The 19467-nt window shown below is 51.3% G+C and overlaps 1 protein-coding gene and 1 long non-coding RNA gene across 3 annotated transcripts in view; one reads left to right on the top strand and one right to left on the bottom strand.

Moving 5' to 3' along the window:
• LOC106508344 overlaps positions 1 to 8142 on the bottom strand; it is a 44904-nt gene extending 36762 nt beyond the window's left edge. The window contains exon 1 of the long non-coding RNA XR_002343193.1: positions 8004 to 8142. This is a non-coding gene — a long non-coding RNA (uncharacterized LOC106508344). The remainder of the gene's footprint in view (positions 1 to 8003) is intronic.
• Positions 229 to 11762, top strand: KCNS2 (potassium voltage-gated channel modifier subfamily S member 2). 2 transcript variants are annotated; one of them, XM_021089061.1, is made up of 2 exons: positions 229 to 357; positions 8029 to 11762. In XM_021089061.1, the coding sequence occupies exons 1-2, from the start codon at positions 245 to 247 to the stop codon at positions 9503 to 9505; spliced, it is 1590 nt and encodes a 529-aa protein (XP_020944720.1). In that variant the 5' UTR covers positions 229 to 244; the 3' UTR covers positions 9506 to 11762. The 2 variants fall into 2 exon arrangements, with proteins under 2 accessions (XP_020944720.1, XP_020944721.1); XM_021089062.1 differs by lacking the exon at positions 229 to 357 and adding an exon at positions 6792 to 7377.

The raw sequence follows: 19467 nt of genomic DNA, 5'->3' as shown, positions 1-19467 counted from the left end.
ACTTGGAGTAGAGGTCAAAGGAGGAGGACGGGAGTGGGTTTTCAGCCTTTGTGGCTTCCAAGTCTGGGTTCTGGCCCAAAGAGTCTGTGACCTACCTAATATCCTTTATTACATGTTTCTTCTGCCTAATTCTCTGCTGCTGGCAACCAAGAACTGGGACTGACACCCTTTTTCAGACCTGCAGTGTGGATAAGTTCAGCACTGAAAATGTCCTTCTGGGAAAAGGGAAACAAAGTCTTCTCTGATGCTGAGAAATCATCTCGGATCCAGCTCAGGACTTCCAGAGAAACAGGATGCCTCGGGCTTGTGTCCTGGAGTGAAGTCCTTCCAGCCAGGGATGCTTTCAGCTGTTTCATGGTAAGCTGTGAGTGGGGACTTTCCTGCACTCCCCCTGTCCCACTTTGGGAGAAATGGGCCCAGGATGTCCACCTGCCTCTATTCATCCACAAGCAACAAGGTGGGGTGCCCAGTTTCTCTCCTTCCTGCAACTTCCTCCTCCTCTCCCAGTTACACGGGGCCATGTCACTGATTTCTGGCCAAAGGAATGTGGGCAGGTGTGAAGTCTGCCCCTTCCAGACCTGGCCTTGGGAATACCTTGTTCCATCCTCCATGCTCACTTCCCTCATCTCCCATGTTAATGCAGATGGTCCCAGGGAAGGATTCCAAGGCCCTAGAATGAATAGAGCTCTAGATGGAAGGAACCCAGATTCTGGAATCACCAGGTGGAAAACTGCTACCAAACACCCAATTGGACTATAATATGAATAAGAAATGATACCTTTAACAGGTTAAGCCACTGGGATTAGGGGTTGTTGGTTATAGTGATTAACCTACCCTAATTAATCCTGTACTTGAGATCATGAAGAGATCAGATTTTGGAGCCAGAGAGACATGTTTGAGTCTAAACACCTCACTTCCTGGGCATCAGAAAAATGAGGATAGTAATAGTACCCAAGTGAGCACAGGAGGCAAGCAGAGAGTTTAGCACAGGGCTGATCACTTTATATTCAATAATTGGTACTAGTCATGGTTAACATTAAGCACTTACCTTGTGCCAGGCCTTGGTAGCTCTCTGATGCCTCTTGTAATTCTCACAATAGCCTTGTGAATTAGAGACTAGCATAGGTTTTTAAGGATGGGGACCATGAAGCATAGAGCGGGTAAATGTTTTGCTCAAGGATACATGTCCAGAAGAACTGGGCTAGGACCAAGCATTCTGGTCCTAGCGGCTTCCCTATACTGCTACCCTCCCCATCATCACTCTCAGCTTCATTTTCTCCACCATCTTCATCTTCTTCAGCCACCTGCCAAGGTGGATGGTTGCTAAGATGCCTCATTCCCTGAACACTGGTGAGTGCCTTAAGGTAAACAGTCCCTTTCTGAATATCCCCCTGGGCCCAGAGAGTAGGGCCAGGGGGAGGGGCTGGGGGCTTCAGCTGTCAGTCACCCAGAAAAGGGTCAGGAGAGGAGGGACAGGAGAAATGACAGGCCTGAGGCAGATGGAGAGGGAGCTCCTGGGGCTCCGGGGCTCAGACTCCACCCTGTGGGCTCTGAGGAGGGCCCGGGGTAGAGGGAAAGACAGCCAGACCCCAGAGGCAGGCAAGAGTGAGTCTGGGAGCCACGTCATCCTCCTGGTGATTTCTCTTGTGGTGACCTTAATTCTAAATGTAATCAAGTTTATCTTAATTTTTCCAGCTTTGTCCCAGGATATTCTGGGAATTTAGTGAAGGGCCCCAATGGAGGGATACCAAGGTGGGGCTCCTAGGGAGAGCCTCCCCAGGAGAAGGGTCCTGGAGCAGAAGGTGCAAAAGGTGGGACCTCGAAGTCTCAAACCCTCAGGAGCAGGATCTGTGCATGCTGGCTGTGGGACATCTGGCCCCCCCTTTTAGTAAGGGGCTCAGAGAGGAGCCCTTCAGAAGCAGTGTTCTCTCCCTTATTGACCTCCAGGGGCACCTAGGAGGAGTAGGAGCACCTAAGAGCTATAGGAGAAGAGGAGAGGGGCCTCTGGGGATAGAGCCAAACAGCCTAGGCAAGGAATCACACAATAAATTGTTTGGCACCCAGAAACAATGCAAAAGCTATATAAACATTTACTGTTGCCTCTCGAGAATATACTTAAAGAGGAATTGCATTCATAATGCAGCAAAAACTTCTAAGAACCCTTTGTTCTCCAACTTTTCTCTCAATCTCCTCCACTGGGCTCTTTCCTCCCGTCCCCCACACCCTTTTCCCAAGACTCAGCCCCACTTCCTCAGCGCAGGTGGCCCCACCTGCTTCCCTCTTCTCTTCCAGTCTGCCTCTGTCCGCAGCAGCTTCTCTGTGCCCTTTCCACCATAAATCCACCAGGACAGGCCTGCTAGCTCCCTTGTTCCTGGCCCCATTACCACCATCATCATAATAAAAGCTCAGAATGAAGCCTGTTCCAAGGAAGGAGGGAAGCCGATGTAATGATTTTGAGAGGCACCATCTCTGGGAGAACTGCAGGAGTCAGGGATTGAAGGGAGTGGGTGAAAAAGGCCCCCAGCCCTTTTGGTGCCCCTGTTTTGGGCAAGCACTGACCCTAGTCAGGCTAGGGGGTGGGTATTTACTGAGCTAAGACACAGCCCCTGCCCTTCGTGCTGATCCTTGGGCTGCTCTCAGGCACACAGCTCTGTACCAATCTCCCTAAAGACAAGGTGCTCAGGCTCTCAATCTCGGCTCCAGGCTCCACTTTGTGCTGACTTAAGGGGCTTCAAGAAACACTGATTCCACAAGCCCTTCACCAGAGATTCTAATTGAATTGGTGTGAGTTGAAGCCTCAGGCATCCAGAGGCATCGGTTATTTTAAAATCTCCACAAGTGTTTCCAATGTGCAGCCAGGAATGAGATCCATTAGGCTAATCAATTGCCTGGGAGAGCACCCTGGAGCCTGCAGGGCCCAGGCCACCGTTCCAGGCACAGCCACCCTTCCCCCTCCAGCTGCCTTCTTGCTCTACTGGGAGGAAGAAGAGGCGGGGCCAAGACTCTGGCTGGCACAGAATAATGAAAGACAGAAGACTAGTTTCATTCACTTATCATTCAATCATATATTCAATTAATAACTACTTAATACTTACATCAATAACTACTTAATATAAATGTGAAAGAAAGGGTAGAAATTGATTGAGGGATCCAATTTAGGTTGGGCAGTCAGGCCTCCCTGAGGAGGTAAGATTTATTTATTTATTTATTTATTTTTTTGTCTTTTGTCTTTTTGTTGTTGTTGCTATTTTTTGGGCCACTCCCGCGGCATATGGAGGTTCCCAGGCTAGGGGTTGAATCGGAGCTGTAGCCACCGGCTTACGCCAGAGCCACAGCAACGTGGGATCCGAGCCGCGTCTGCAACCTACACCACAGCTCACGGCAACGCCGGATCCTTAACCCACTGAGCAAGGGCAGGGACTGAACCCGCAACCTCATGGTTCCTAGTCGGATTCGTTAACCACTGCGCCACGACGGGAACTCCCAGGAGGTAAGATTTTAAATTGAGACCTGAGTGACAAGAAGGAGCCTGCCCTGAGAAGCTGCCATAATAAGCAGAGAGAGCAGTAGGTGCAAAGGCCCTACTTCCACAGAGGGACCTGTGGCCAGAGCATAATTGATAGAGAAGAGACAAATGGGTCTGTGAACTGGACTCGGGTGCATCACGGGGGATCTTGGAACTGTGGGAGGAAGGCCTTTCATTCTCAGCTCCCACTGGGAAGCCCCCAGAAGGTTTTCAGAAGGGAATGGCATGACTTGATTTTGTCTTTAAGAGGCATTCTGGCTGTGATGGTGAGGGTGGCTGGTGGGGAGCAGGATGGATGCTGGGGAACAGTTCACTCCAGTGGGGTGAGGGCACCCCTGTGCTCATGCCCGGGAGAGGATGAGCGCTCAGCTCCTCCACAGAGGGAATGTAGGTCAGGAGCCTGGATCCCTCAGCCAAGCCGCCAGTGCAGCCCCCTCGGCCTGTCAGAGAAAAAAGCCAACTCTGAGATGTGTGGGCTCAACTAAGAGATCAGTGTTGGCAGAGGAGGCAGAGATAATAGTTGCCCATATGCAGAGATCTGGGCCACTGCTTGGGGTCTCTTTGTCCCTTTTCCCAGGGTTCCTTCCCCCACACCCCTCCGCCCCTTCAGAATCTCCCTGCCAGCCCAGGGGCAGGCCTTCTCTGTGCCTGGAGCAGGCAGCTGTATTTTAAGATCAGGGCTCAGGCCTCTAAATAAACCATAAACACAGCCCACTTCCCGGGCACAGAAGGAGGGAGACAGGTCCATTTCTCTTCAGCGCAGTGACTGGGAAATAAACCAGTGGCTCTGCCTGTCACATACACTTAACCCTCTGCAAAGGCATCTGTCAGACCCCAGAGCTTCTGCCTCAGCCTTTCTAAGAAATAACTGATGTGCCCCAGACTTGGGCTTCTCCCTGCGGCTCCAAGTTCCCTTTCCCATTAAAGGAAATGCAGGCATGCAGGCTTGACCTTGACCCCAGAAAAAGCTAACAAAGGGCAGATATGGCCCCTGAGTGGCTGGGGCAGGTCAGCATAGCTGGCACAGCTCAGTCAGCTGCCAGTGGGGACCAGGGCAGGGAGAAATGGTAGAAGGGAGGGAGAAGGGTAAGGAGGAAGGGGGGAGGGCAGCTGGCCAGAACAAAGGGCCGAGCTGAGGGAGACAGGGAGGGCTTCAAAGGCCTGGCACAGCCCTTGTGTCTGCGGGCAGGTTGCCTGGGTGTGAGAGAAACAGAAGGTGGTGGGTGGGGGTGGGGGCTCTATCTCCATGGGCGAAATCTCCCACAACCACAAAGGAAGAAGGAAGGAGCAAGAACAAAGACAGGAACAGAGGAGGCAGGCAGATAAATGGAGGAGGGGAGAGAGGAAAACCCCGTAGTCATCAAACCCAGTGTTTCTGGAGGAAAAGCAGCCTCCGAATGCAGCAGGAAAAGGTAGTTTACACATTAAGCTCAAATAGAAGAGTCAGGAGTGAGGTCAAGGCAATGGGAGTGGCTGGGAATTGTGGTCATGCGGAAGAAGCCACACAGACAGGTGGTGGTGAAGCAGAAGCAGGGCTGTGAGCTTCGGGGTGGCCAGAAGCCAAGCAGAGCACAATGAGAGGATGGAGGCCAAGGATAGTGAGAACCACAAGGCCCCTGAAGCCTGCCCCACAGGCACTGCTGCCAAAGGCGCCTGCAGCAGGGAGCTCCCCCTACCCCACCCCTAAGGTGAGGGAAGGGATTGAAACAGAGTGACAACACACTGATGATGCATGCACTCACACACACACATCCTCAGCAAAGACTGGCACACTCTCAGCAGCATTCTCTCACTGGGATAAAAGAGACCTTGGGCCTCCGGACTGCAACCCAGACAGGTGTGGGGAGAGCCACAGACTTCAAATGATCCAGCAGACCTAGACAGAGGGTAAGGTAGCATACGCCAAACACAGACCTGGAAAGAAACAGAGATGGAGACAAAGCTAGCAAATACCAGGTCCTCCCCCCTCCACACACACATACCTCTCCCTCTCTAAAAACATCAGACACAAGAAAAAAGGAAGCTAATGTGGCCCTTGCCACCTTATTCTTCCTCCCACATGGCCTGCCTTCCTGGAATCCCCTGTGCTTGCAGAGGCCTGAGGAGCATGGGTGTGGAGCCCTCTCAGCAGGCAGCACACTTGCCCACATACCCCTACCTACTCAGAGGCAGGTGGCTGGCACAGGGACGGGTCTCCTCTGCATGAAGCCAGGTGTGGTTCCAGGAAACCCCACATGAAGCCAGCTCAGGGGTTGTCCTTAGGCCCTCCAAGAAGCCCCAAAGTCCTCCCACTCTGCAGGGCACCTGTCTAACTGGGATGGCATTGCCAGGGTGTCATAAATGATATCCTACCCGCTGTGGCTGAGACACTGCGAGTGCAGAGACACTGGCGCTTTCCCAGGACTTCTGACCGAGACCTATAGCCCACTAGCTCCCTGCTAAGCTCACGTGATGCTCCAGTCTTTGCAAATGGGAAGCACTGTAAGAGATCAAGGGGAGGAGACTCCCCAGGGACCGTGGTTCCATTTCTCAGCACCAGCCCAGCCAGCAGTGCTTTAAGGAACAATCCTAAGAGACCAAGAGCTCAAATCTGGGTCACAAGTCTCCCGGAAAATGGGGACACAGGTACTGAGCACATATTTGCTGGACCCACACCCCACAGTCCCCGCTTTGTCTGCATGCACACAGTTCCCATTTCACTACACACACTGACTCTGTCACAGTCCCACTGAATACTACACTGTATATGTGCACTATGCACACAGCTGGTAGTCTGCCACTGTGTACACACTCCATACTGACATGCCTCAGGTTCCCCTGTTCTGACACACTGTATTCAGGGCCCCATCCCTCTAGAAGTCTTATTTTTATAAACGCTGCACACTGAAAAATCCTATTTTCCTGAGACCACACACACACACAGCTACCTGCAGTCCTCCAAAGCTGGCACACCACACCGGCCTGTACAGACACCGTGCCCACACAGAGCTCCCAAACAGAACTCGGTAACTCCCTCCGACACCGGTAGGGCCTGTGCTCCTGCCCCCAGCAAACTAAGCTGAGCTCGACCTCTGGTTTCCCTGACCCCTCTTCTCCCTTCCAACTACCTTCCCCACCAGCCCCCTCCCCCGCAGCTTCAAGAAACTTTTTAGCAGGTCCCTAAAAGGGGAAACCTGGGGTTCCTCCCGTCCTGCCCTTCCCCCCAAGACGCAAGCCGCCCCTCTTTCCCCGGCTCGGTTCCCGCACCCCTCCCCCACAGTGGGGAAAGGTCGCCGTAGGCAGCCCCCTGCCTGCGCCCTAGGAGGAGAGAGCATGGCAGTAACAGCTGTCACCAGCGGATAGGTGAGGGGTTGAGAAAGGTGTTGGCCCTGCGTCGAGCCGAGGGCTCAAAAGGGTCGCCGTGACGCGCGGGAGGGGAGCAGAGAAGCCCGGGCGGCCGCCGCGAGCGTTGCTGGAGCTGTCCGTTCAGCACCACCGCGCCGCGCCCCAGCTCAGGGCCCGCGCCGAGGCGCACCGGCTCAGCTCCCGCTCCAGCTCCCGCGGGCTGTGGCGCGCGCTGTTGTCTTCGGTGCTAAGGGGCGCGCGGATCTAGAGGCGGAGGGGAAGGGGCCTCTGCGAGCATTGGGGCCACGCAGCCACCTGTGAGTCTCCGGCAACTGCGGGCGGTGGCGGCATCTCCGGCCGGAGACAGAAGACGCTCGGCGGACCCCGCCCGCCCGCCCGCCGGGTTCACACACACTCGCACCCGCGCGCACACGCACAGTCAGCCGGCAGCGGCCGCAGCAGCTATGCTCGCCGGCAGGTCGGGGAAGTTTCCCGCCGGCCTTGGCCGCGGGTCCCCATGCTCGCAGGTAAGCGCTTTCAGAACGCGCAGGGCGAGCCCGGGTAGCTCCTCTGGGTAAGGCGCGGCGCACGCGGCCCCAGGGCACGGCGACAGGCGGGCGGGGAAGCCCGGGGCTAGGGGCGAGGGGGCTCCAGTCGCGGGGCTGGACGCAGGGGACGCTAGGCTGGCCCCTTCCCCCCGCCTGGGTCTACTGACTGGAACGATGAATTTCCCCGCCCCCCTCCCGAAGCTACGCGCCCCCCATCTCGGCCCAACCCTGCCCGTGCGCATCCCAGCTCCGGTCCCGCCTGTCTGCGGCGAGCGGGCGGGGGCGTCTCCTCCGCCCGCCCACGGGCAAGGTCAGCGCGCTGCTCGCTAGGCACTCAGAGTTGCTGGGGCTCGACCCCCGCCAGCGTAAAGCGATCCTCAGAACCCCCAGCGTGGGGGTGGAGGCGCGGCCCTGCTAGTGGAAACCTACCCCCACCCCAAGCCTTTCCTTGGGAGGGGGCCAAAACCCATAGAACCGTACCCCCACCCCTCCGCATCCCAGTGTCCTTCAGCATCCAAAGACCTGCTGGAGAGGACTGGGAGCTGCTTCCGAGACAGGTGGGGAGAAAGAAAGGGGTGCCAGATCCCTGAGAACCTCGCGCTCACCAGACACGGTTCCCTCGACTTCCAGGTGTAGCGCCCTCGCGCGGCGCGGGCGTTTGGGCGTTTCCAGCATGACCGGCCAGAGCCTGTGGGACGTGTCGGAGGCCAACGTCGAGGATGGGGAGATTCGCATCAACGTAGGCGGCTTCAAGAGGCGGCTGCGCTCCCACACGCTGCTGCGCTTCCCGGAGACGCGCCTGGGCCGCCTGCTGCTCTGCCACTCGCGCGAGGCCATTCTGGAGCTCTGCGATGACTATGACGATGTCCAGCGTGAGTTCTACTTTGACCGCAACCCCGAGCTCTTCCCATACGTGCTGCATTTCTACCACACCGGCAAACTTCACGTCATGGCGGAGCTGTGCGTCTTTTCTTTCAGCCAGGAGATTGAGTACTGGGGCATCAACGAGTTCTTCATCGACTCCTGCTGCAGCTACAGCTACCATGGCCGCAAAGTAGAGCCCGAGCAGGAGAAGTGGGACGAGCAGAGCGACCAGGAGAGCACCACATCCTCCTTTGATGAGATCCTGGCCTTCTACAACGATGCCTCCAAGTTCGATGGGCAGCCCTTGGGCAACTTCCGCAGGCAGCTGTGGCTAGCGCTGGACAACCCTGGTTACTCGGTCCTGAGTAGGGTCTTCAGCGTCCTGTCGATCCTGGTGGTGCTGGGGTCTATCATCACCATGTGCCTCAATAGCCTGCCAGACTTCCAAATCCCAGACAGCCAGGGCACCCCTGGCGAGGACCCCAGGTTCGAAATCGTGGAGCATTTTGGCATCGCCTGGTTCACATTTGAGCTGGTGGCCAGGTTTGCTGTGGCCCCTGACTTCCTCAAGTTTTTCAAGAACGCCCTAAACCTTATTGACCTTATGTCTATCGTTCCCTTTTACATCACTCTGGTGGTGAACCTGGTCGTGGAGAGCACACCTACCTTGGCCAACTTGGGCAGGGTGGCCCAGGTCCTGAGGCTGATGCGGATTTTCCGCATCTTAAAGCTGGCCAGGCATTCCACTGGCCTTCGCTCCTTGGGGGCCACCCTGAAATACAGCTACAAAGAAGTAGGGCTGCTTTTGCTGTACCTCTCTGTGGGGATTTCCATCTTCTCTGTAGTGGCTTACACCATTGAAAAGGAGGAGAATGAGGGCCTGGCCACCATCCCCGCCTGCTGGTGGTGGGCCACCGTTAGTATGACCACTGTGGGGTACGGGGATGTGGTCCCAGGGACCACAGCAGGGAAGCTCACCGCCTCTGCCTGCATCCTGGCAGGTATCCTAGTGGTGGTACTGCCCATCACCTTGATCTTCAATAAGTTCTCCCACTTTTATCGACGCCAAAAGCAACTTGAGAGTGCCATGCGCAGCTGTGACTTTGGAGATGGAATGAAGGAGGTCCCTTCTGTCAATTTAAGGGACTACTATGCCCATAAAGTTAAATCCCTCATGGCGAGCCTGACGAACATGAGCAGGAGCTCGCCAAGTGAACTAAGTTTAAATGATTCTCTACATTAGCTGGGAGGGCTTGACATCCTCAGACCCATGTTGCTGAGCCTTGCGCCTTGGGCACAGTCCAGGCACCTTAGGGTTATGGCGTAAGGAGTATACCCAGCCCCAAAGGGGAGAGATGCATGGGAGATGCACCCCAGGTTGCTTTTACAGTATTTAGGATCATTTTTAGAGGGTGGTGTGTCTGACACCATGCCTTTGCACCTTTCAATGAAATGACACTCACTGGTCTTTACATCGTGGACATGAAATGTTCACCTTTCTGCCGGATGAGTACCACCTAGAATGCCAATTTCTCTGTCCATTGTGTTCTCTATTCTAGTGCTCGTGGCCCAGTACTGTCTCTGAGTTGTTTGTGCTTCTGTTTCTGAGGTTGTCATGTGACTTTTGTACAACCCTCCCCCCCCCACAAATCTGTCCAGTGGAAACAAGGATATGGTGAGGTTTTGCTCACAGTTGTGTGAAAACAAAATCTCAGTTCTTTATCCATTGCTTTCATTTAGTTTTAATACCAAAACAAAGAGGATGTGACATTAAGTACACATGACTGATGCAAGTCTGTGTGTTGTTTTTATAAATGACCTGTAGCTCTGTGGCTTGCATGGGTACCCTGCTCACCTTTAGAACAATGTACACTGTTGTTCCTCTCATAGATGTTGCTCTCTAGAGAATGTTACTTTGTTAAACGTGTAGTGAAGATTGAAATTTTTCCCCAACAACAGATGCATTAGGACTGGGCTTTAGCTAAATGTAGGCCAAATTGCAGAATGCTTGAAGACCCTTCAAAGTCAGGGCCTCCTTCTTTCCTAGCTGGTCATAGAGACATTTATTTCTGGCTGAGGTTCCTGGTCTAGGTCATTTGGCCAAACTCTGCTCTGTCTTAGACCTTAGCATGTTTTTGAAATGTTTCTTTTTTAAGATGTTTAGAAATAAGGTTGTGTTGTCTTTATCAACTAAAAAGAGGTTTACTGTTGTATTGTCTTTCTGAGGCAAACGTTGTTGTGTGGATAGCAAGGGCAGTAGCTTAGAAACTTTTGTTGCCTGCTCTGAAAGCTTCTAAAATGAGAGACCTTTTTTTTTCCCAAGCAGGATATACTTAGGTAATGTTGCTTCTAGGATACTGTATGTTACATACAATGCTCTAATTGCCCCAGAGTTCCTGGTGTGACTTGGAAACCTGGTGGTGTGGAAGTGTGTACTCAAAATATAGACACATGGTTTATCCAGGATGGAAATTATGGTTCTCATTTCCACTTCAGTTGCCTTTTGTTGGGGGAGGGTTGGTAGAAGCCAAGAGAAAGGAAAGAGTTGTAATGCAAAAAAGCATTGTTACTTAATAAAAATATCAAATAATTGTAAACTTCTTGAAAAGCTTAATGCTATTTAAAAGACCTTTAAACGTCTAAACTTACGGTGAGGGTTGAAAACTCTTTCCTTTTCCAAAATGCTTTCCCTTCTCTTCTTAGTTAACCCGCATATAGCATTTTAAAGGGTTCACCTGGGCCTCTTTGTAAGATAGTTCTTTATTATATTCCAGGTAGTCGAATGGTTTTCCAGGTGGTGTCCATTGTTGTTCAGTTTTTGGAAAGGCTGCAGAATCCAGGGGTCTACACGTGGAGTAAGCAGACTTTTTATCCATGGCTTGGTCCTTCCTTGAAAAGGTCAATTTTGTGTCTTGGTTGACGGTAGTACTTACCTCTTGGGGGTGTGGTGAGGATCTCATCGGAGGCTTTGTGTACTTGCAGTTGCCATGGTTACTACAGAGCAAGGCATTTGTTGGAAGAATTCACTACTTAATGCCTTTGGGTCCCCAGTTCAAATCCTTCCATCAGACTGGAGCCTCATGGGGGGCAGGGAGGCAGCCACCTCCTAGTGTCTGATGGTCTACCATCTACATCTGTTTCTCAGAAGCATCAGGAAAGGTGAAATGACTTAGAGGCAACCAGCCACTAAATCAGAAGGGCAGGGTTATTTATCAGAATTTTCACACATAACACTTGGCTTTGGCTGATGTTTCCAGCACTGGAAGGCAGAGAATTTTATGAAATCATCTCCAGTTGCACTGAGGCAGGTGATGGTACAAACTCGTGAGGACTGTTTAGTTTGCCAAGGCTGACAGTAGTAGGTCGCTGAGTGTGGTATCCATGGTCACTGACCATAAAGCTTGTGAAAGTGGAAACAAGGAAGGAGACAGGATAACTCAGTCACTCTCATGAGTGTTTCTTTCTTTTTTTTTTTAAACAGGCAGGTTTTACCACCAAAACAGAGATACCCCTAGTGATTAGTCTTTGCAAATGTGAAAGCTGGAAAACTTTTAATTTTGGTGATGACTTGCATTTATCTGGTGCCTTTCATTGGGGGAATCCCAAAGTGCTTTAGAGACTGTCTTTTTAATATCTCTTGTACATATATAGACTCGTATCAAATATTATTTTGCTCATTCTAGAACTTAAGTAATTCCTGAGCATGAGAATGCTCTAATAGCACTCCAATCAGTGATTTCAGGTAAGAGAGAGAGAGAACAACCCAGCTGGCTTGAATACAGGAGTTAATTCCCACAGAGGATGGAGATGGATCTATGACCTGGGGAGAGAGAACATTCCTCTCTGGAGATCCCATTGTGGCTCAGTGGGTTAAGAACCCGACATAGTGTCTGTGAGGACGTGGGTCTAATCCTCGGCCTCTTTCAGTGGGTTAAGGATCTGGCGTTGCCCTTAGTTGCAGTGTAGGTTGCAGATGTAGCTTGGATCCCGAGTTTCTGTGGCTGTGGTGTAGGCCGGCACCTAGCCTGAGAACTTCCATATGCCACAGGTGAGGTCCTAAAAAACAAAAACAAACAAAATTCTTCTCCTCCCACCAAAGTATGCAGTTCACAAGTGCTCTCAGCTGGGCTGTGATTGACCTGCTTAGATAACATCTTATGTAGCAGTTTTTTTCTGGTCCCTGAAACTAATTGGGGGGTAAGGTGGGATTAGGTGAATTTTCTGCTTTGTTTCTGGAGTTAGGAATGTAATCATGAGCTGACATCTTTGGCTACCAGGCTGTCAGACTGACCCATAAACCTCCTTTTGCGGGGGGACACAGTCAAAGCTTCAAATCACCAGCTGTGCGCCTGAGAGCCACTTCATTTCCGACATTTGAAGGTTGTTTTTTTAATGCCCTTGGGACAAATATATGGGCCAGGTTTGTTTTTTGTTTTTTTTTGTTTTTTTTCTTTAATATATGTGATGAGCATTTTGAAAGTACTGGCTGGGAAGTGACACTGTGTCTTTACTGTGTAGATGCATATTGGTTATAGGTTTGTGTTTTCTGTCAAACCCCCACATTTCCTGGGTTTGCTGCTGAGGAGGGCATGTTATAATGCCGAGCTGATTTGTAACTCCTAAGGTAGTAATTGGTATTTAATACTTGGATTTGTTATTTCTACTTATCTTAGTATTCAAATAATGGAACTACCTGCTAATTCTTGCCTCATTTCAAGGAAAATGATCTGTTCTGCACTTTGGGATAGCAATGATCTGTACAGGCTGTGTGTGATCTACTTGAAGGCTTAACTGGTATTTCTTGTATGTTTTAACAGCATGACTTGTTACAGAGTTGTAATTTAAAAAATTGAGAATGCTGTATTTGCGCTGTCGGTTTTAACACTCATTAACACGCTACTGTGCGGGCATTGATGCTGCCCCGCGGAACCATTATGCGTGATGGCGGCACTTGAGTCTCCGTGCCTCGACTTGGCAATGGGGAATAACCCTTACACACTCGGGATTCCAGCCTCGATGAGTATGTGGATTAAACAGGAAAAAAAAATTATTTACACTCCCTTAAGGCATTCAGTTATATGTGGGGTGGCCAACACCCCAAGGGTGTTCAACACTGGGAGTTGGATTTCGAGAAAGGCTGGGCTTTTTGAGGATTCCTTATTAATTATTCTTTGCAGGCACAAAGAGCTGGGGCCCCCTTTTTGCCAGGATCTGAAGCCACCAGCCTGCTCCGTAGAAGGGACAGTCATGAATTCTTAGAGCCCTCGTGAAACAGAGGGTTTGCCCCTCCCACACTGATGATGACCCTGTTGGTCCAACCCACCCCACCCCTCTGCCATTCTTCCTGCAGCTATGGTGTTTCCCTGACAGTCAGGTGGGTCCTGGGTATCCTGAGTGTTCTGGCTGGTTTGGTGTGACTCCTGATGGGGGAACTGACCCTTCGCACCCACTTAACCTGGTAGCAACCCAGATATGAGCCACTTCAATGGCCACACTGAATCTGTAGAAGTTGACAGAGCTAACTGGGTTCTGCTCCCGGTTTTGCCTTCAACTCTGTGATCTCTGTGTGTCACTTGGCCTCTCTGAGCCTCACATCCCTCTGCTCCCAAATGAGAAGGATTAGATCATCCTTAAAGCCCTGCCCACTTCTTTATCTGGATGTGAAAACAGAATGTCTGCATGCGCCCTCATTCTAGCAGCAAGAAGAACCCAATAGCCTTAATTTATTTTTAAGCAGAGCAGAGGGCATGGTCATCAACAACCTTCTATTTGCTTTCATTTCTCTCCTCAAAAGGCAGCCATAACAGATGACAGTTTCAGGGACACGATACCAGAGAAATGCTTGGGCTGGTGTCTATGTCAGGAAAATAGAGTTTTAAAATAATCACTGTGTGTCTCTCTTGGGCTTTAAGCTATTGACACCTAATCCAAATTCCTATTAAAAGTCATTAGAGAGGAAAATCCCATTGATTGCATTTGGCTCCAGGATGACCTCTCTGCCCAGTTATGTTTGCTCCCTCTGTGAAGCCTGGTAGATCCCCCATCTCTTTTCCATGAGGTCCCTGGGCCCCTAAATAGACAAGGGCAGGCAGGTTGCCTGCATCCCACACTTAGTTCTCGCTGAGGGGTGATGGCATCTGCAGGTGTTCTCTGTTGTATAACCTTCGGTGTGGTGACCTGTGTCAGCCTGGTCCCTGTCTCTCGGCAGCTGAGGATGGGGACTGAAAGGCAGCACAGAGAAGGCACCTTGGCTACCACAACCCCTGCATTCTCACCACACGAAGCAGGACAGAGCTCCTCTTCTCCGTGTGCAGGGGTACACACGGGTGTTCCGGGAGGTTTGGGGGCCAGGATCCCTTGCATCTTAAAAGGAAAAACAAACACCTTCTCTTGAGGGAAGAACTTAAAAACTGGGCGCATGTGATTCTTCTCTTATTTTTAGGAGAACTTTTAACCAGCGCTTCTAACCCAAGGACCTTATCTGGATGTTAGATTCAGTTGATACTGTAGATCTGAAAACCTGCAGCACGTTGCTCCTTCTGTGACCTCATTTGTCAATATCACCATCCTCCTGGTAAAATTCTCCAAAGCAAATACAGCTTTGTGTGCAGGGGACAAGCTGATGCTTTCAGAAGCATAGGGTCTCAAAGACATGGCCAAGGGAATGGAAGTACAAGAGGGGGAGAAAAGAGGGCAGGTGTGCCCGGGAGCTGGTGCGAGTTTCTGCAGAAGGAAAAGGGGATAGAAATAGGCCAGGAAAAATAAAAGAGGGGACAGAAGTGAATATAAGAAAAGGCAGGGAAGAGTGACCAGAAAGAGCAGACAGGAAGACTGGGAGAGGCTATGTTTAATGCAATTATTTCGGGCCTTCCATTGAATTAATTTTATGTCCAGTCAGTATAACACCCTCTTACCCCACCTGTGGCCTCGTGGGAGGTAAATGTTGCTGGAGTCAATTCCTCCCCCCTCACCCCCTGGTAGCTCTCCGCCCTTCCCCACTAAGGGGCTCAGTCTGGTAGACACTAAAATGATGGAAACTACCGTAAGCCTTTTGGATGGCAAGGGCAGTGAGGACACAAGGAGAGGAGGGGCAAATAGTTCCTCTTGAAGATGGGTCTTCCAGGTTGCAAACTGAAAAAGAACCAGATGTTGGCCACAGAGAGGTGGTAGTGGAGGAACAGAGAGACGGAGGGAAGGGAAAGGGAAGAAACTCCATGCACAGGGACCTGTACCAGCCAAGACGAGAAGGCCCCTTGGGCCAGCATGTGTGAGACCCATGTGGGTCAATGTGGCTGAAATGAAACGTGGTCTTGGAATTCCTGCTGTGGCACAGTGGGTTAAGAATCCAACTGCAGCAGCTCAGGTTGCTGCAGAGGCATGGATTTGATGCCCAAATTCATCCCTGGCTTGGTGCAATGGGTTAAAGGATCTGGTGTGAGCACAGCTGCAGCTCAGGTTCAACCCCTGCCCTGGGAACTTTTATATGCCACCGGTGGGGCCATAAAATATAAATGGAGTTCCTGTTTGTAGCTCAGCAGTTACAAACCCGGACTGGTATCCATGAGGACACAGGGTCCATCCCTCACCTCACTCAGTGGGTTGGGGATTTGGCATTGCTCTGAGCTGTGATATAGGTCACAGATGCAGCTTGGATCCCATGGCTGTGGTATAGGCTGGCAGCTGAAGCTCTGATTTGATCCCCAGCCTGGGAACCTTCCTATGCCGCAGGCACAGCCCTAAAAAGGAGGAATCATGCTGCAAAAGCAGCCCACAGATAAACCATCAAAAGAGCTTGGTGAGTTCCCATTGTGGCTCAGTGGTTAACGAATCTGACTAGGAACCATGAGTTGCAGGTTCAATCCCTGGCCTTGCTCAGCAGGCTAAGGATCTGGTGTTGCCGTGAGCTGTGGTGTAGGTCGCAGATGTGGCTCTGATCTGGCGTTGCTGTGGCTCTGGTGTAGGCCAGCAGCTACAGCTCCCATTAGACCCCTAGCCTGGGAACCTCCATATGCCGGATGTTGCGGCCTTAGCTAAGGTAAAAAGACAAAAAAAAAAAAACTTGGGTGTCCTTCTTTTATCAAAGGGAAGGGACACCCTGACCAGATTAATGTTGTCAGAATGGGACTCTGGCAGCAACTTGGAGGCAAGTCCTGAGGGGTCAGGAGACCTACTTGAGGTCACTGCCATAGTGCAGACCAGCTGCCAAGGGAGTGAGCTGGATAGGAAGCAGCATAGCGGGTTGCCAAGGAGTTCAACCCCAGAGGACCCTGTCAATAACTGGATGTGAGGAAGAGAGATAGAGGGCTGGGGTGACCTGTGGGTGGGTGGGTAGATGATGGTGCCACCAAGAGAGGCAGGAAGTGCTTGGATCCATCCCCGAGGTTGATTTGTGTTGCTGGAGTGCCTGCGGGTGTGCAGATGGAGGTGTACCCAGGGCAGAGGGAAGCCTGGGAGGGGACTCCTCAGCTGAGAGAAGGAAGCCGAGGCCAGGCGTGAGATTACCCGGGAAGTGTACAGAGAGAAACAGAAAAGTTCCCTGCAGAAGACTGGAATCCAAGAGGCAGCCATGGGGATGACGAGGTCCAAGGCCTTGCCTTTCTCTGCTGGCTCATTATAGCTGTCAGCCTGTTTCTCTCCCTCCTGCTGAGAAATCCCTGGTGGGTGAGCTCTGCTGGGGACCTCGGCTTTCCCCTTCACCCGCTTCCTTAGCTTCCTTATTTTATCTCTGTGCTCAGCTTCTGTTCCTGTCTTTTCAAACGGCGCTCTTGAAGATCACCGGGTGTTTTTCTAATGACTAAGCCAGCAGTCCCTCCTCAGCTCCCCCAGATTCATGGACCAACCTCTCAGTTCGTAGCCCTCCCCCCCCCATCCCCGCGTTTTTTGAACCCTGCACATGGCTGATTCTCGAGGCTCTGCCTCTCCCTGTCAGTATGCCCATGGGGTCTTCATCCTCCTTTCTGATCCTCTTTATCATGCACATCCCCCAAACTTTTGTCTTGTGAGCTGGAGCCTCAACTAGTATGCAGACGACCCATGTGTCAACTTGCCTGACCCCACGCACCCCAGGCATGCATGTGGAAGTCACTGTGTCTAACTCCATATATTCACCCAAGCTTGCTCTTCCCCCTGCCTTCTCCCTCACTTCTTCAAGCGGAACCATGGTGCTCTCAGCCACTCAGATGGAGATTTCAGTCATGTGTGAATCCTCTCCAGTGATGTAGCTCTTCACTCCCCATAGCAATTATTTCTTGGCAGCTAACTAATTGCCAAGCTCCATATTAGATGTGAGGGAAATACCTGTAGAGAGTATTGCTCCCAGGCCTTCAGCAGCGTAGACTTTATAGCCACTTTATTGTGCACTGGAATCATCTGGGGAGACTTTAATGCTGTAGATTCCTGGGCATCACTCCATCTACAAAATCAGTCTCTTGGGCATGGGCCCCAGGAATTCATACTCTTAAAAGGCTTCCAGGTGATTTCATGCAAATGGTTTTCAGGCACGCCTCCCCCATTCCCCCACCCCCAGGAGAAACACCAGCTCATGGTCTCAGTCCTTTCACTGTCTCTTGGTCATTCCACATCCAGTAGGACAGCAGCTTTTCTCAATGCTTTCTTCACAGGCTCTCACACATCGGTTTCCTTGTATCCATGCTAAAGGTTCCCATCTCCCTTCATCTTTGTTAACTCATGTTTTGTTAATTGAGGTGACAATGCACAGACTCATGGCCAGGTTCTCCCCCTCCAACCCATTCTTTTCTGCAAGTCCCCTACCAGGCTCGTCTTTCCCCTTCCTGTATCTTAGACCTACTGATGACTTCTTTGGCTACTGCTGGTGCTGATGCTCAAAAGAAGCACTGCAGATATAAAGGGTCATAGCTGAAGTAATGAAAAATCTGCATGGGCCCATTACAGCTCTAAGGCAGAGAAAAGGGCCCATTTAGGAAGGATTTGCCTATCAGTGGAGTAAACAGGGGCAGGCAATAGGGACATAGAGATTTTTAACAAGGGACACAGAAGTAGACAGCATGAAGGGCTTGAGTGTTGGATGACAAGCTCCTCATCTGAACAATGGCCAGTGCTGAGTCCTAGACTAATAGTCTCCCAAAGTGGCTGGTGGGTCTGTCAAGCACAGAGTTGTCCTTGACATGCAGCAGTGGGGTGTGAGGCAGGCAGACCGGGGGACTATGATCGAATTGAGGTGAACAGGGAGGGAGGTTACAAAACTTTTTTTTTCCCCGCCTACACCTCCAGACATTGAAAGTCCTCTGAGCTATTTTCAGACCTACTATGAAAAGAACTGAGGTGCTGTCAGACATCCATCCAACCATTTCCTAAGAGAAGCGCTGGCGTGACTCACTTTTGGTCTGTCAGCTTGGTATCGATTTTTCTGGCAAATTTCATGGGTCTACCAGGGCTGACTCTACTGGGAGTGGCTGAATTGTAACCCATTGTGTTTAGGGTCAGTTATTAGAAAGGCCACCATCACAGAGTTGCAGCCGGCAGTTCTTTGTGTGGAACACGTGGGAGGAGAGGAGCGAAATCCCGAGCACAAAACCAAGGGTGTCCTGGGCTTTCCTACCGATTTCCTCTGGGAAAGCTTTTCCTTAGGCCTCTCCCGGCTTTGAGATTAGAGGACTGGAAAAAAAAAAAAAAAAAAAGGAGTTCTCATCATGGCTCAGTGGAAACGAAACTGACCAGTATCCATGAGGACGCAGGTTCCATCACTGGCATTGCTCAGTGGATTAAGGATCCAGCATTGCTGTGAGCTGTGGTGTATGCTGGGGGCTACAGATCCTATTCGACCCTTAGCCTGGGAACCTCCATATGCCATGGATGCGGCCCTAAAAAGAAAAAAAAAAAAAAAGATCAGAGGTCAGATTCTGGAATGAGGTGGTGGGAAGTCACCCTGGGCTCTTTCCCACAGCAGGTGAAGCCACTCTCTTCCCTTCTGCCCATCCCTGTGCCTTGGAACTTGGGAGCCCAGAATTGAGCCATTTAAATATATTCCTACGTAATTTGCCAATTTTTTTTTTCCTGGCCTTTTTGTACTTTTAGGCTGCACCCGCGGCATATGGAGGTTCCCAGGCCAGGGGTCTAATCGGAGCTGTACCCAGAGCCACAGCAATGCCAGATCCAAGCTGCGTCTGCCACCTGCACCACACACGGCAATGCTGGATCCTTAACCACTGAGCGAGGCCAGGGATC

The sequence above is a fragment of the Sus scrofa genome, chromosome 4 (assembly GCF_000003025.6).
Source record: "Sus scrofa isolate TJ Tabasco breed Duroc chromosome 4, Sscrofa11.1, whole genome shotgun sequence".
Classification (NCBI taxonomy): domain Eukaryota; kingdom Metazoa; phylum Chordata; class Mammalia; order Artiodactyla; family Suidae; genus Sus; species Sus scrofa.
This window is presented reverse-complemented; position numbering and strand designations above follow the sequence as displayed.